A 17579-nucleotide genomic window follows, 5' to 3' on the forward strand; every position below is an offset into this window, starting at 1 on the left:
GGAATCCTCAGATGAGATCCCTTCTCCTGTGTAGTGAAGTAACACACCAAGTAACCCAAGCTTCAGTTTTGTTTGCTTGTGTTTCCTTGTTCTGCAATCACAGGAGTGCAGTGCTGCCTGGCAGGGAGTAGGGAGGGCAGGGAGCACTCTGAGTTTCTGGCTTCTCCTGCTCCATACTGTGACATGCAGAGGAGTTGTACTGATGCCGCCCCCAAACGTTTTTTGTGTCTTCTAGCCCTCTCACAACCTATTCACAGCACTGAGGGGGTGTTGGAGCACTTCCTGAGCTCCGTGGAATAAGTCTGATAAGCGGGTGGGGCAGGGACAGAAGCCAGCTCATTCTGCCTCTCTCCTCCTCAGGCTGACAGGAGAAGTAATACCGCTGTCACTACTCCTGTTGGCGTCAGAACCCCCCCAATGCAGCACCCAGGGCCCACTTTGAATATTATGTTATATACAGTTGTGTGAAAAAAGAATTTGCCCCCTTTCTGATTTTTTTTTGCATATGTCACGCTTAAATGACATACATGATACATACATACATACATAAAGTGGATATAAAAAGTCTACACACCCCTGTTAAAATGTTAGGTTTCTCTGATGTAAAAAAAAAAATTAGACAAAGATAAATCATCTCAGAACTTTTTCTACCCTTTAATGTGACCTATAAACTGTACAACTCAATTGTACTACAAACTGAAATCTTTTAGGAGGAAGGAAGTAAAAAAAAAAAAATATGGTTGCATAAGTGTGCACACCCTTAAAATGAATACTTTGTTGAAGCACCTTTTGATTTTTTTTTTACAGCACTCAGTCTTTTTGGGTATGAGTCTATTAGCATGGCACATCTTGACTTGACAATATTTGCCCACTCTTCCTTGCAAAAACACTCCAAATCTGTCAGATTGTGAGGGCATCTCCTGTGCACAGCCCTCTTCAGATCATCCCACAGATTTTCAATTGGATTCGGGTCTGGGCTCTGGCTGGAAAATTCTAAAACTTTAATCTTCTTCTGATGAAGCCATTCTTTGTTGATTTTGATGTATGCTTTGGGTTGATGTCATGCTGAAAGAGGAAGTTTCTCTTCATGTTCAGCTTTCTAGCAGAAGCCTGAAGGTTTTGTGCCGATATTGACTGGTATTTAGAACTGTTCATAATTCCCTCTACCTTGACTAAGGCCCCTGTTCCAGCTAAAGAAAAACAGCCCTAAAGCATGATGCTGCCACCAACATGCTTCACTGTGGGTACGGTGTTCTTTTGGTGATGTACAATGTTGTTTTTGTGTCAAACATATCTTTTGGAATTATGCCCAAAAAGTTCATCCTTGGTTTCAGCAGATCATAACACATTTCCCCACATACTTTTGGAAACTTCAGATGTGTTTTTGCAAAATTTAGCCGGGCTTGGATGTTTTTCTTTATAAGAAAAGGCTTTCATCTTGCCACTCAGCCAGTACTTGCCAGATATTCCTGTAGCTCCTTTAATGTTGCTGTAGGCCTCTTGGCAGCCTCCCTGACCCATTTTCTTCTTGTCTTTTCAACAATTTTGGGGAGGACATCCAGTTCTTGGTAATGTCACTGTTGTGCCATATCTTCTCCATTTGATGATGACGGTCTTCACTGTGTTCCTGTCAGGGCTGGGCTCAGCCCTTCCTTCTCTGAGCTGGCCGCTCAGCTGTCGGCTAATTTCCAGCTCTCACATTTCTCTCCACAGTTACCCAGCTGTTGATGATCCTGCTCGTCACTCCTGCCTACTTAAGCCGTCCAGTCTAGAGCAGCTCTGCCTTCGCCTTGGTCACATCACAAGAAATCTCATGCATTCCTGTTTAAAGACTGGCTTTGCTGACATCTCTTCTGGCTCCAGATCCTGATTGCTGTTCCACTACTTTGATCCCTGACTTCTGCTTGGCTGACTATCCATTCCGGTTACTGAACTTTGGCTATGTTTTGACTATGTTTGTTCTTTTATTATTAAATAAGTGTGATTTAAGTACTTCTGTCTCGGTCTGATTTCATGGTTTCTGACAGTAGGCGAAGGCCATGAATTCAGAAGATACAGTCAATCCACTTGTTGGTAATATTTTTTCCAGATTGGATAAGCAAGATCACAGCATCAGTTTGCCATAGCGTTACAGACGCTCCTGAGTCACATACTCACCTGGAATCTCCCACTGTGGCTGCTCCTGTACAACCTGAGTTGCAGGCCAGCCCTGCTGCTGCACCAGTCTCTGTGCAGGCACCTGCCTCGATTATTACCTCTATAAGAGGTATGTCTGGTTCCACTCCACTTCCCCAGCGATTTGGGGGCGATCCAGTTCAATGCAGAGGGTTTCTCAGCCAGTTCGAGATATACTTTGAGATGCTGCCCCAGGCGTTTCCCACGGACAGAAGCAAAGTAGGTTTTGCGATATCTTTGCTTTCTGAGAGAGCCTTGGCCTGGGCAAACCCTCTATGGGAGATGCAAAAACCTGTTGTCTTGAGTTACCCTGAGTTTGTGGCCTCCTTTAAAAGGGTATTTGACGTTCCCGCACGCTCTGCTTCTGCAGCCAAGTGCCTCATGTCTATCAGAGTACGAGAACTGTTGCCGACTACGCCATTGCCGACTGGCAGCAGAGGTTGCTTGGAACAATGAGGCCCTCGTGGCTGCTTTTTCTCAAGATCTCTCGGATTCCATCAAGGATGAGATAGCAGCTTGAGATATACTTAGTGAGCTGAAGAAGTTGATCATGTTTGCCATCCTCATTGACTCCAGACTCTGTTAAGGAGCGCTTGCGGAAGCCTCCTATAGGGTTGCTTCCAAGCTTTGCAGTGCCACCCGTGCCTCCCTTACCTCCCATGCCTCCTGGTACCGAGTCGGTCAGTGAAGATGAACCCATGCACTTGCACTTGGGCTTGGGCTTCATGCGTCTCTCTGCGGATGAGAGAACCTTTAGGTGGAGGGAGAGATTGTGCCTTTATTGTGGCCAGGCAGGACACTTTTTGAAGTCTTGTCCTACCCCTCCAGGGAATGCCCGAACCTTGAGGTCCTGTCACGGACAGACCTTAGGTGGCGCGTTGTTTTGTCCTCAGTTATCCGGAAGGATAAGCCCCTGGTTTTGATCACCCTTTTTTGGGCTGAGTCGTCCATCGAGATACAGGCTCTAATTGACTCTGGGGCTGCAGGCCTGGTCATTGATGCTGCCTTTATATCAAAGCACTCAATTCCACTGCAGCTGTGTGACACTCCATTTGCCATTGAGGCTCTTGACAGGAGACCTCTACAGCCTGCCCATTTGACTCATGAGACTGTTCCGTTGTCCCTGGCCATAGGGGCTCTTCACCATGAGATAATCCAATTCCAAGTTATTTCATCACCTAAGTTTCCGCTGGTTATTGGTTATCCTTGGTTACAGAGGCACAACCCCTCTTTTGATTGGCTCCATGCTGAGGTTCTCTCTTGGTCACCACAATGCAGTGAGACATGCTTCCAGAAGGTAGCCAAGGTCCTGTGCACCTCTTCACTCTCCTCCCTGCCGGAGGAGTACCAAGATTTTAGCGATGTCTTCGACAAAGGTCAAGCCGGGAGTTTGCCTCCACACCGGCCATATGATTGCGCAATTGACCTTCAACCTGGTGCCATACCCCCTCGTGGTTTACTCTTTGTCGGTCTAAGAGGATAAGACCATAGAGGAGTATGTTGCAGACGCACTTTCTCAAAGTTTCATCTGCAAAACCTTGTCTCCTACTGGTGCTGGTTTCTTCTTTGTGAAAAAGAAGAGTGGTGAACTGAGACTTTGTATTGATTATAGGGGTCTCAATTGTTTCACAATTAAGAATGCCTATCCGATCCCGTTCATTACAGAGTTATTTGACGGCCTCAAGGAACCAACGGTTTTCACAAAGCTTGATTTGAGAGGGGCATACAATCTCGTGAGGATTAAGGAGAGCAATGAGTGGAAAACTGCGTTTAATACCAGAACAGGCCATTATGAGTACCTCGTAATGCCTATTGGCATTTGTAACACCCTGGCAGTTGTCCAGGAATTTATTAACGGTGTACTTCGAGATTTGTTGCAGTTATGTGTAGTGGTTTATCTCGATGATATCCTCATATTTTCCAAGTCGCTGGAGAACCACCACACAGATGTCTGTCGTGTGCTTCAGAAACTGTGAACAATCTCTATTGTAAACTGGAGAAGTGCAAGTTCCATCGTGAACAGGTTAAATTCCTGCATGTCATTTCCACTGCTGGTTTCTCGATGGACCCAGAGAACTTTTCGGTAGTCCTACAGTGGCCCTAACTCGTGGGTTTACGTCCTCTGCAGCGTTTCCTGGGCTTTGCCAACTATTATCGGAAGTTTATTCGTAACGTCTTGTCTCTGGTCAAGCCCCTGACTGATATGACCAGAAAGGACGGTAACCCACAGAGTTGGTCTCCGGAGTCCATTAAGGCCTTTGAGAGTCTCAAGGCTGCCTTTGTTTCTGCTCCTGTGTTCACACATCCTGATCCTACGTTACCTTTTATCCTTGAGGTTGATGCTTCTGAGACTAGTGTTGGATCCCTTCTGTCTCAACGTCCTACCTCTGAGAGTGCTATGCATCCTTGTGGCTACTTTTCCAAGAAATTGTCACCTGGGGAGTCCAATTACGAGATTGGTGACAGAGAGCTGTTGGCGATCATTTTAGCCCTGAAAGAATGGAGACATCTCCTCGAAGTTATCACTGCGATGGTTCTCATTCTTACTGACCATTAAGAACCTCAAATTCTTGTCTGAGGCTAAATGCCTCTCTCCCAGGAGGGAGCGATGGGCACTTTTCCTGTCAAGTTTCAATGACACTGTTTCATTTTTACCTGGTACTAAGGGCTGACGCCCTGTCACGACAATTTTCCTCCACTTCCAAGTTTGAGTCGGTTCTGGTTCCTGTGATTCCTCCTGATCATATTCTGGCTACGGTTTGCACCAGTCTCACTTCTCCTTTGGGTGACAAAATTCTTCCTGCTCAGGTCCATACTCCTCCTGAGAAACCTTGTGACCGCTGCTTTGTCCCAGAGAGTCTCCGTACTGCCATGCTCCAGACTTACCATTCTCCCAAGGCAGCTGGCCACCCTGGGAAGAATCAACTCGTTTGGGCCATTTCCCAACAATTCTGGTGGCCTAGTCTACGTGCTGATGTAATTGCCTTTGTAGCTGCCTGTTCACTGTGTGTTCAGAGTAAGACTCCATGAGACCTTCCAGTGGGCCTCCTACAACCCATACCCAATGGAGAGAGGCCCTGGACCCACCTGTCTATGGATTTCATTGTAGAGTTACCAAACTCCCAAGGCAACACTGTTATCCTTATGGCGGTTGACCGGTTCTCAAAGATGTGTCATTGCATTCCACTTAAGAAGTTGCCCACTTCTAAGGAACTGGCTTCCATTTTTGCTCAGGAGATCTTTTGCCTACATGGGCTACCCAAGGTGATTGTCTCAGACAGGGATAGTCAGTTTGAGTCCTGGCGAGCCTTTTGTGTACAGTTGGGAATTTAGCTTGCTTTCTCCTCTTCGTATCACCCGCAGTCTAATGGGGAAGCAGAATGAGCCAATCAGCCCTTGGAGCAATTCCTATGTTGCTAGATTTCTGATCATAACAACTGGTCAGACCTATTACTGTGGGCAGAGTTTGCTCACAACAGTGCCTTGAATTCTGCTTCCCGATTGTCCCTGTTTATGGCGATTTATGGTTTCCAACCTTCCACGTTGCCTGACTCATTTGTTCTGCAGAGTATTCCTGCGTTAGAGTAGCATCTCTGTGGTCTTCGTTGGGCACAAGTCCAGGAGGCTTTGCATCATGCTAATGATAGGTACAGACTCCATGCTGACTGCAGACGCCTGCCTGTGCCTTCCTACTAGGTTGAAGACAAAGTCTGGCTGTCATCTCGCAACCTCCAACTTTGTGTTTCCTCATTAAAGTTCACACCTTGGTTTATTGGGCCTATCCATATTCTTTGCAGGATTAACCCAGTGGCTTACGCATTAGACCTTCCTTCTAATATGCGTATTTTGAATTTATTTCATGTCTCCTTATAAACCTTTGGTCTGTAAGCGCTTTACCACCTCGGTGCCACGTCCTCACCCTGTACAGGTTGAGAACCATGAGGAGTATGAAGTACAGTCCATTGTTGATTGATCAGGCATCCCATTTTTTAATGACAGACCAATGGCCATCCATGGAATTGTTGATGAATGACACAGGCCCCTTTAAACTTCCCTTTTGGAACACCCTCCAAATGACATCACTTTCTGAATTCTTTACCAAGCCCACAGCATTTGGTTGTCAATTGACAACCTTTGAAGAATACTGCTCTGATGATGGAACCCTTTCACAGGTTCTATCTAAAACATACAATCTCCTAAACACCCCTGCTGAGCAGCCACATTTACCACGTATGAGAAAATTGGAAAAGGATTTGAATCGTACATTTACGTCAAAACAACAACACATCCTCAGATTCTCCCCAAAATCGTCGATCTGTACAAAAATCCAACAGACTAACTATAAACTTTTGACGAGGTGGTACTTACTCCTTATATGTTACACCAGTGGTCATCAACCCTGTCCTCAGGGCCCATTAACAGGCCAGGTTTTATGTATTACCTTGGGGAGATGCAGAGTAGAATACTGCAATCACTGAGCAGCAAATGATATCACCTGTGATGTGTTTCAGTTATCTTGCAAACCTGGCCTGTTAGCTGGCCCTGAGGAGAGGGTTGATGACCACTGTGTTACACAAATACTATCCCAATATAATAGACCATTGCTGGAGATGCCAGGAGGGCAGAGGGATACTGCTCCACATATTTTAATCATGCCCTAGGTTAACACACTTCTGGGCGACAGTCCAAAAAATTACTCAAAAATTCACAGAATACATGTGAATCCTGCGACATGTTTCCACCATTTCTGATAAAATGTAAAAAAAATCAATTGTGTGACACCTCTTGAATGCTGCCACGTCCTGTATCCCTCTCCACTGGAAAAACAACTGCCGATGACTATTGCTAATTTGCTCCACAAGGTAGAGGATATCAATAAAATGGAGGACTTGATACTTACTGCACAGCATAAACGTGGAAAATATTCTAAAACTTGGGGGCTTTTGAATCCCTTTTCGGATTATAATATCTATAACAGGCTCCATTGACCGACCATCTTTGTTATCCTGAACCACTTCCATCTCAGATCCCCGCACCCCATTTTTTTTTTTTCCTCCCTATCTTGACCCATTTACCTCTCCCAAACTCTGACCTTTGATAAAGGAAGAATGGAATTGGGCAACCCCGTGTCTTACTCAAGATCAACCTTTGAATCTGGTGACAAACAACTAAAAGAAATCTGTCTGACATATTTTTTACAGTTACCCACTTGCAATCCTGTGTATCTCAGAAAAATAGGATTTTTAAATACAGCTTACCTGTAAAATCCTTTTCTTGATCATACATCACGGGACACAGATTATTCATTACATAGTGTATTAGATAGGCACCATCGGTGATTGGACACTGGTTAACCCCAATTAAGGAGAATTCCTCCCCTATATAACCCCTCCCATACGGGGAGAATCTCAGTTTTGTAGCAAAGCAATAGGTAACCATGTAAAACCCATAGAAGGGCGGGAGCTCTGTGTCCTGTGATGTACTTTCAAGAAAAGGATTTTACAGGTAAGCTGTATTTAAAAATCCTATTTTCTTGATCATACATCATGGGACACAGAGTATTCATTACATAGTGGGATGTCCCAAAGCAATGCTCATTTGAGGGGAGGGAGACACAGATCAGAAAATAGACCGCAAATGGACCAGAGGAACTTAACTGCAGCCTGCAGTACACTGCACCCGAAGGCGGTATCCTCTTGCCCTCTTACATCCACCTGATAGAATCTGGTGAATGTATGGACTGAAGACCAAGTCGCAGCCTTACAGATCTGAGCCATGGAGACCTGGTGATGCACTGCCCAAGAAGCACTAACAGCCCTAGTTGAGTGCGCTTTCACATGAAAAGGAGGAGGCTTCCTCTTTACATCATAAGCCTAAAAAATAACCTGTCTAATCCATCTAGAAAGAGTGGATTTCAACGCTGCTTGGCCTGTCTTATGGCCATCCGGCAGAATAAACAAACAATCAGTTTTCCGTATCTGAGCGGTTGCCTGCAGATAGACACTGACTGCTCTAACCACATCAAGAGTGTGCAAAGATTCTTCCTCCGTGGACTGCGGATCTAGAAAAAAGGATGGTAGGATTACATCTTGATTCAAATGGAATCCTGAAACCACCTTAGGTAAGAAGGAACGATTAGGACGCATAACAATCCTGTCCTTGTGAATAATTAAATATGGCTCTTTACAAGAAAAAGCTGCCAATTCTGATACTCTCCTAGCAGAGGATATGGCTATCAAGAAGACAAATTTTTTAGTCAAAAGCGCTAAAGGAGCCAGGTGCAGTGGCTCAAAGGGTTGTCCCTGTAAAGCCGACAACACCAAATTCAAATCTCATGGGCATACTGAAGGTTTGACTGGCAGATTCAACCGCAGTGCCCCCTGAATAAAGGCCCGGACAAGGGAATGTGAAGCAATTGGCTTCTGAAAAAATACAGACAAAGCCGAAATTTGGACTTTGATAGTGCTCAAAGCCAATCTCATTTCTAGGCCTGACTGAAGAAAGGTCAAGATTCTGCTAATCATATACCTTCTAGGATGCCATGCCCTGGGTTCACACCAGGAAACATATGCCTTCCAGATTTGTAGTAAATAAGTCTGGAGGCCGGCTTTCTGGCATTGACCAGAGTGGACAGGACTGACTCCGAAAGCCCACGGTCTTTTAAAATGTGGGTCTCAGCAGCCAAGCCGTCAAATTTAGACTTTGTAAAGCAGGGTGGCAAATCGGACCCTGTGTGAGCAGATCTGGCCGGAATGGGAGGACCCAAGGCCTGCCCACTGCCATCTTTACAATCTCTGCATACCAAGGTCGTCTGGGCCAAGCCGGGGCTACTAAAAGGACTGACTTTGCTTCACTTTTGACCCTTCCCAGGAACCGCGGAAGAAGTGGGTTCGGAGGGAAGGCATACATTAGATTGTACTGATCCCATGGGATTGTCAGAGCATCTGACTCCTGAGCAAGTACATTCTTTGTTCTGGACACAAATTTGTCCAGCTTCCTGTTGAATCTGGACGCGAATAGATCCACATCTGGTGTTCCCCACCTTTGACATATGGTCTGGAATATGTCGGGGTGTATGTCGGGACCATTCTCCTGGGCATAACTGCCGGCGGCTTAAGAAATCTGCTTGCCAATTTTCCACTCCTGGGATGAATACCGCAGACAGGCAGGGAACATGGCTTTCTGCCCATGCAAGAATGCAATTCACCTCCCTTTAGGCATCCAGACTTCTGGTGCTTCCTTGGTGATTGATGTAAGCCACAGCCGTGGCATTGTCGGATTGTATCCGAATAGGATGCCCCTGTAGCCTGTAAGACCAGTCCATGAGGGCCAAGTAAATTACCAGAATTTCTAGAATATTGATGGGCAAGCATCTCTCGGTTGCAGACCATCTTACCTGCGTGCATGTTTCTTCCAGAACTGCTCCCCAGCCTGTCAGACTGGCATCTGTGGTTATGATCTTCCATTGTAGTGGAAGAAAGGCTTTGCCTTTCAAAAGATTTTTGGTTCGTAACCACCAATTGAGGCTTTTGCGTATTCTTGGGGATAGGCACATCGGAAGATCCAAGGCATGAGTCTTTTTGTTCCAAGCTACGAGAATGCTTCTCTGCAGGGGCCTTGAGTGAAACTGGGCAAATGGAACAGCCTCGAAAGTGGCAACCATCTTTCCTAACAGTCTCATACATAGCCGAATGGATGGACTCTTTTTGCTTAATACTAAGCAGACTAGAGCTCTTACAGCCTTGACCTTTGGCTCTGGTAGAAACACCCTGCCTTGAGCGGTGTCTATGATCATGCCTAGATACTCCAACCTTGTTGAAGGTTGCAAAGAAGACTTTTCTAGGTTGATTATCCAGCCTAGTCTTTCCAAATGTCTTACTGTCTTGAAGACAGCACGGTTCAGGTGTGCCACCGATTGCTCTATGAGTAGCAAATTGTCTAGATAAGCTACCACAGTTATGCCCTGAGCTCTTAGATTTGTTAAGAGTGGGTCTAGAATTTTTGTAAAAATTCGAGGAGCTGTAGCGAGACCGAAAGGAAGGGCCACAAACTGGAAATGGCGCTGGTCTGCTGTGAACCTTAGATATCTTTGGTGAGCAGGAAAAATCGGCACATGAAGATATGCATCCTTGATATCTATTGATGCCATAAATTCTCCCCCCCTGCAGGGTGGAGACCACCAAACGAATTGACTGCATTCAGAAGGATCGAATGTGTAGAAACTGATTCAGATCCTTTAGATCTAGGATGGGTCTGACATCTCCATTTGGCTTTGGAACGGTGAAGAGATTCAAGAAGAACCCTGATCTTTTGGGTTCATTTCTACTATCACTCCCTGGGATAGTAAGCGATCTAAGGCCAGTAGTAGCGGTTCTCGCTTTACTGGATCTTTGGGAACTCTTGAAACAAGCTGGTGGAAGCTCTAGGAACTTTATTTTGCTACCTAGAGATACTGAAGAGACCACCCACTTGTCTTGAACCTCTTCCTGCCGGGCTCCTGAAAACTGTAGGCGCCTTCCCCCCACTCGGCCGAGTAGGGGCGCCCCTTCACAGGAATGTTTTGGGGCTCTGCTTGGCAGGCTTTTGTCCCCAAGCCTTTTTCTGCCCTTGGGTGTGACCCTGGGCCTTTCCTCTGAAAGTAGATTGCGAAGGCCGTAGCCACTGCTTAGAGCCTGATGTTCCAGGGGAAGGGGAAAGAGACCGTTTGAATTGTGGACGTTTACTCCTCTTAACTGGTAGGAGTGTAGATTTACCACCTGTAATTTTTTGGATAAAATTATCTAGGTCATCCCCAAATAGGCGTCCCCCTTTGAATGGTAAGCTAGCTAAATATCTTTTGCATGAAAGCTCTGCTGCCCAACTTTTAAGCCAAAGGGACCTGCGCATGTGTACCAACAGGAGAGACAAACGAGATGCTTGCTGGGCAGAATCCAAAATGGCATCATAAAACACAGCACCTGTGGAAGGTCTGCATAGTTCTCCACTTCCTCACTGGGAAGGAGGCCAAGCATCTGCTTAACCTGTTCCTTGAGGAATTAACACAAACCCATAGTTGCGACTGTAGGTTGGACTACAGCGCCAGCCATGGAGAAGGAGGCTTTTAATAAAGTTTCCAGCTTTTTATCAGTTGGATCTTTAAACACCTGAGCATTGTCCAAGGGACAGGTCAGGTTTTTATTCACACAAGAGACAGCAGCATCCACGGATGGGACCTCCCACTTCTTGGTGAAGCTTTCCTCCAGAGGATAAAGCATAGAAAACATTTTAGGAGGAGTAAACAGTTTATCGGGATGTCCCCAGTCCTCATACAACAATTTATTCACTAAAGGATGAATTGGAAAGGAAAACGCAGTCTGTGGGATCCTTCTGACCCCCAGGGAAGAAACAGAGGATGTAGCGGCCTTAGCAGAGGGCATTTTAAATGTGGAACGCACTAGTTCATTATAATACTGGACCTGCTTCTTGAGTGCCTGAGAGGAAGAAGCTCTCTCCTCTTCCTCTGAATCCTCAGACTGCTCTTGATCCCTATCTCTGGGTAGGGATCTCTCCTCATTGTCAGAAGAATCATCTGAAAGAGAAAGTGCAGCAGAGGAAGGGGATCTACCCCCTTTTTCTGCTATCTTTTAAGGAAGCTGAAATAAAATTCATAATTCTTCCCTCAAAACCCTCCAATGTAGCCCTAAGGGAATCCTCTGTGACATACGCTTGGGCTGTAACATTAGGAGAGGCTGCAAAACCTGACAGGGGCACTGACTCATCCTGTGAGGCTGGCTCCAGTCTTGCAGGGGGGGGGTGGTAATCTGCAGGCATCTTTAGGACCCCTAGACACAGGCGGTGACTTTCTTGTGCCTTTGTTACCTCCCCCCGAGACCCTCTTACGAGGAGACATAGTCCCAAGCTACAAAGCAGAGGTACTAGTACATATGCAATCACTATTGTGCTAAAAGTCTCACAATATACATATATGCTTAATACTGCATATATGTAGGTGTCTTAGGTTAGCCTGGATCCGACCACTTTAAGATGTTCACTGCCCAGACTCTGTGTCCATCTGTTTACAGAGGTTTGAACGCTCTGGGCTTTTGGCTCTGGGCTGCAGTGGAGGAAGGGAATGATTGGACAACCAGCTTCACTGAGTGTGTCTGAAAAGCACGCAAGTTTGCTCTTTATTCCCTCTAGTGGTGGAAATCAGGTAAGACATGAACTCATTGAAGAAAATCCACTTGTAATATAAATATATATAGGATTAACTTCTCTTACCTGTCCCCGCCGCAGGAACTGCTGAGAACAGACAGTTTCCAGCCTTCACCCATCACGGCGGGTAGCGTTGTGTCAACCTTCAGGGTTTTTTGGGTTCCTACTCAGAGAAACCTCTTTACCTGGACCTGTAAAAGACTCTGCAAGAAACTTTTGTGCCACTGTTTTAATAGTACACCAAGCCTGGTTGGCTTCGGATGACGAGGCCCGGGTACCATACCATCTTGGGAGTCAAAATATCGGCCCGAGATATGGATCCGGTCAGCATAGCCCTTTAAGCCCCCGCAGGGACCAAACTGGAGCTTTCTTCACAGCCAATGTTTTACGTGACCAACCACCTTAGACACTGGTGAAAAAACTGAGGTCCTCCCCGGGAGGGGTTATATAGGGGAGGAATTCTCCTTAATTGAGGTTAACCAGTGTCCAATCACCGATGGTGCCTATCTAACCCACTATGTAATGAATACTCTGTGTCCCGTGATGTATGATCAAGAAATGTTTATCTGTTAGACACATAAGTTATATGTTTGACGTTCTCAATGTCTGCACATTATGGATGTACCGACTTGGTTTTGCCATTTCTGGGTTTCAATAAAAACTATATTTGGAATAAAAAAAACCCTCAGCTGTGAAAATAATGGGAGAATAAACACATGAAGGGGGCAAAAAGAGTTTTGGTATAAAGGCTGAAGCTAAATTCCTAGGCAGAAACGTAAAGTGTCACACAAGGCAATAGCCGAGGCTAAAACCACCTTATGTCCTGAAGGATAGAAAAACTAGTTAAAATCTAGAACCAGGCATGCTGACAATTGACAGAGAACTGGAGGCAGTACATATTTGCTAAACACAAGCATTGATGGTTGGATCAAAAAGAGGGGGGGAGGTGCACCTAAGTGTGTCCAAGAAGTCCAGAGGATCCGAGCTGGACTCCCTGGATGCATCGAGCTTCCCAGCTCAGCCTTTAACAGCCCCCTGGATGGAAAACTGGATAACAGGCACCCCTCGAGGATGATGTTTTTGACAACAGACATGTCCTCCATCCTGTTCCATTTCCTTGTGTAATAAATTGTGGTTGTATCATACTACACTTAGGTGTGCCTCCCTCCTCCCCCCCTCTTTCCATTGTTCTTACAGAGTTCTGGGATCCACTCTGGGATTGCTGCCACCTGAACTATTATCTACTCATTTACAGTTGTCATGGACAACATATGCCTATACCAAGGACTATAAAGCTCCTTTCACACTGGGGCAGCGTCAGTAAAACTGTGCTATTTTTAGTGCCGCTTTAGCGACGGTATTCAGCCGCTGGGGCCCCCCCCCAGCGGCTGAATACCGTCGCTAAAGCGGCACTAAAAATAGCACAGTTTTACTGACGCTGCCCCAGTGTGAAAGGAGCCTTATAGTCCTTGGTATAGGCATATGTTGTCCATGACAACTGTAAATGAGTAGATAATAGTTCAGGTGGCAGCAATCCCAGAGTGGATCCCAGAACTCTGTAAGAACAATGGAAAGAGGGGGGGAGGAGGGAGGCACACCTAAGTGTAGTATGATACAACCACAATTTATTACACAAGGAAATGGAACAGGATGGAGGACATGTCTGTTGTCAAAAACATCATCCTCGAGGGGTGCCTGTTATCCAGTATATATATCTATATCCACACAAGCAGCACAGACCTCTAAATTCAATCACCATCGAAAGGAAAATGTTATTGCTCAAGAACAAGATGGGGGTGTGATAGTTGTGGAACCCCCTCGTTCGATTTACATAATCCCATCTTTGTAGTCTGGAAGTCTGCTTGGGTGTTAACTCTTCACTTTACATGGCTGAAGGTGTGAAATGTTGCCCAAGAACTGGGGTAAAGATGTTTACATGGCATTATATGTGGAAGACAGATGGTGTTGAATGCTCCCACCCCTTGTTCAAGTTTGCCACACCCCTTTGTAGACAACATATGCCTATACCAAGGACTATAAGGCTCCTTTCACACTGGGGCAGCGTCAGTAAAACTGTGCTATTTTTAGTGCCGCTTTAGCGACGGTACCCCACTGTCCTCAAATGGATGTCATTTTCTGTGAGGTGTAGAAAAACTGCTGATTCTTGATCTGTAGAATTTGCCATCCTATGTTGGGTCATTTGTATGTTAAGAAAATGCTTTGTGTATCCAGTGTACAAGTCTTTGCATTCCATGCTATGCTGCACTGCTGTTGGGGGGCACAACACGTTTTAGTATAAGACATTTTGGGAATTTTATGGTCTGGTTATACCTAAGCCATCTGGACACTGATGGAGGTCAATTAGGAATGCCAGTAGAGCAGGATTACGCAGCAGGGTGTGTGTAACAGAAGAGTGTATATCATGATTCTTCATCTGGAAGAGGGTTCACTCATACCCCCAGCAGCAGAATATGGAGATAAGATTACGTGGCCTCAGACCTCACAGTGATGTGGAAGTTAGAATGACAGCCTTTCTTTAAGGGCCAGCTGGTGCAGAAATGCTGACGTGGGCCAAGGCATCTGCATACAGTGTAAGAATGCCATCTGACGGATGATCTCGAGGACAGCAACAGACTTCCTGATATGTTGCTGACTTTTGCTCATTGGACAGAGAACGTTGCAGGGGGCAAGTAGAGGATGTCAGTGTGGGTGTTGCTTGTGTGTAGTATAAAAAGCAAGGTCACACCATGCTCCCTCTCTTTTTCACCCTGGGGCCGGCCAAAATGTAGAACTTTGAGGATGGACTTAAAGTGTTACTAAACCCAGTAATATGAAAATAGTTTTTTATTGCGATTTACCAACGTTATAGCGGCGCTACCTATTCATTTCAATGGGTAGGGCATTTTGGGAGCGGTGTAAACACCGCTCCCAAACCGCCCTAAAGATTCTGGTTGCAGGACTTTTCAGAACGTCCCGCAACCGCACTGCCGAAGTGTGAAAGCACTCAGGCTTTCACACTGGGGAAACATGAGAGGCACTTTACAGGCGGAATTTTTAGCTGTGGTTTCTACAATGGTTAATTGGCTCCTTCTCCTTCACGAGGCTTGAAGACACAATCTACCTCAAACTGGAACAACCATCACTGAACAGGGTTGGGGCCTTCAACATAATCTACAGTATCTTCCACATATAATGCCATTTTAACATCTATCCCAGCAGTTTGATCATTTACACCTTAAATCATCTAAATCAAAGGATTAATATGAAGCCTTCCTGACACCAAGGATGGGATTATGTAACTAAAAGAAGGTGGTTCCACACTTTTCAAACTTCCTATTCTGTTCCAGCTGCCTGTTGATTGTGATTGAAATAATGTGTCTCTGCTACCTGTGTGACTATAAAGTCTGGAGTTTTTTTCTGACACTCATTTTAACTAAACTAGTGGCTTGGGTAAGCTACAAAACATCTTTAAAATAGTTGTAAAGGCACAAGGTTTTTTACCTTTATGCATTCTATGCATGAAGGTAAAACATTTTCTGTGTGCAGCAGCTCCCCTAATACTTACCTGAGCCCTCTTTCGATCCAGTGGAGTGCACAAGAGCCTTGCCTCTCCGGGGACTTGCACTACTGATTCATATTTGGCAGTAGCCAGAACCATTGGCTCCCACTGCTGTCAATCACAGCCAGTGAGCCAATCAGGAGACACAGAGGGTGGGGCCGAGCCATAGCTCAGTGTGTGAATTAACACACAAAGCCGTGGCGTAAATGTGCCTGCTTGGGTGCCCCCACAGCAAGCTGCTTGCTGTGGGAGCACCTAGGAAGGAGGGGCCAGGAGTGCACGGCATGGGACCCAGAGAAAAGGAGGATCTGAGTTGCTCTGTGCAAAACCATTGCACAGAACAGGTAAGTTGAACATTTTTTTATTTTATTTACTTTTTAATAACAAACAACGAGGCTTTATTATCACTTTAACATTTAAGAACAAAACAAGGCGAATGTTATTAACTAGCCCCATACACTCATTTTAACACACATCAGTAAGGGTATTTACCCAACTTGCCGCCCACCCGTCAAATGATGGCTTGGCGGTGCAGCTCTCGTTCTGGATGGACGTCATATGACAGCTTCCCAGAACGGCCGCTATCGTGTGTCCACAGGGGCGCGACCCCAATCTCTGTAAAGAGGCATGGCTGCGGCTCTTTAACCATGTGATCGGCTGTGTCCAATCACAGCCGGTCACATGTAAACCTGGAAATGCCGGTAATCGCCGCCCTCACCTCACACTGACAGAGTGTGAGGAGAGGAGAGCCGATCAGCGGCATCACCATAAGAGAGCTCTATTTGTTTGAAGAAAACGGTAAAAATTTCACATGGTTACAGTGTAGCATGACTGCGCAATTGTCATTTAAAGTGTGACAGTGTTGAAAGCTGAAAAATGGCCTGGGCAGGAAAGTGCCCTGTATTGAGGTGGTTAACCAATGTATAATTACATTTATTAATTAAAATCTGACATTACCAAAATAATAACTACAATCTTTGTTAAGAGAATATAGATGCTACCTTCCATGAACAGCAATAGCCGCAACACCAGTTTTTTCAATCATCTTCACCAGACTGACCGTTTCTTCCACCTGAAATATGGATTTATCGAAGATACTGTTTAACATTAAAAAAACATAATCGGTAACAGAAACAGCAATACAATATTGAATATAAGGGGTAGAGCTTGAAGTGTTAAGTGTTCTAAGCAATTTAATTTTATTTACTTTTTTTTTTTTTTAAATGTATTGCATTTAAGTGTAAATGTGAGATCTGAGGTCTTTTTGACCCCAGATCTCACATTTAAGATGTCCTGTCATGCTTTTTTTCTAATACAAGGGATGTTTACATTCCTTGTAATAGGAATAAAAGTGACCCAATGTATTTTTTTTTAAAAGGACAGTGTAAAAATAAAAAGTAAAAACCAATAAGAAAAAAAAATAATAAAACTTTAACGCGCTCTGTCCCGCCGAGCTCACGCGCAGAAGCAAAGCATACTTTAGTTGTGCCCGCATATGAAAACGGTGTTCAAACCACACACGTGAGGTATCGCCGTGATTGTTAGAGCGAGAGCAATAATTCTAACACTAGACCTCCTCTGTAACTCAAAACTGGGTAACCTGTAGACATTTTAAACATTGCATAAGGAGATTTTTAAGGGTCAAAGTATG

General features: G+C 45.1%; 1 protein-coding gene across 14 annotated transcripts in view; it reads right to left on the reverse strand.

Annotated features, from left to right (window-relative positions):
* DUS2 (dihydrouridine synthase 2) overlaps positions 1-17579 on the reverse strand; it is a 1383726-nt gene that overhangs the window by 531073 nt on the left and 835074 nt on the right. For all 14 annotated transcript variants that reach the window (XM_073605117.1, XM_073605118.1, XM_073605124.1 and 11 more), the window contains one exon: positions 16930-17000. In XM_073605117.1, the coding sequence (XP_073461218.1) occupies positions 16930-17000 (71 nt within the window). The remainder of the gene's footprint in view (positions 1-16929; positions 17001-17579) is intronic.

This window comes from Aquarana catesbeiana, linkage group LG11 (assembly GCF_042186555.1).
Source record: "Aquarana catesbeiana isolate 2022-GZ linkage group LG11, ASM4218655v1, whole genome shotgun sequence".
NCBI lineage: Eukaryota > Metazoa > Chordata > Amphibia > Anura > Ranidae > Aquarana > Aquarana catesbeiana.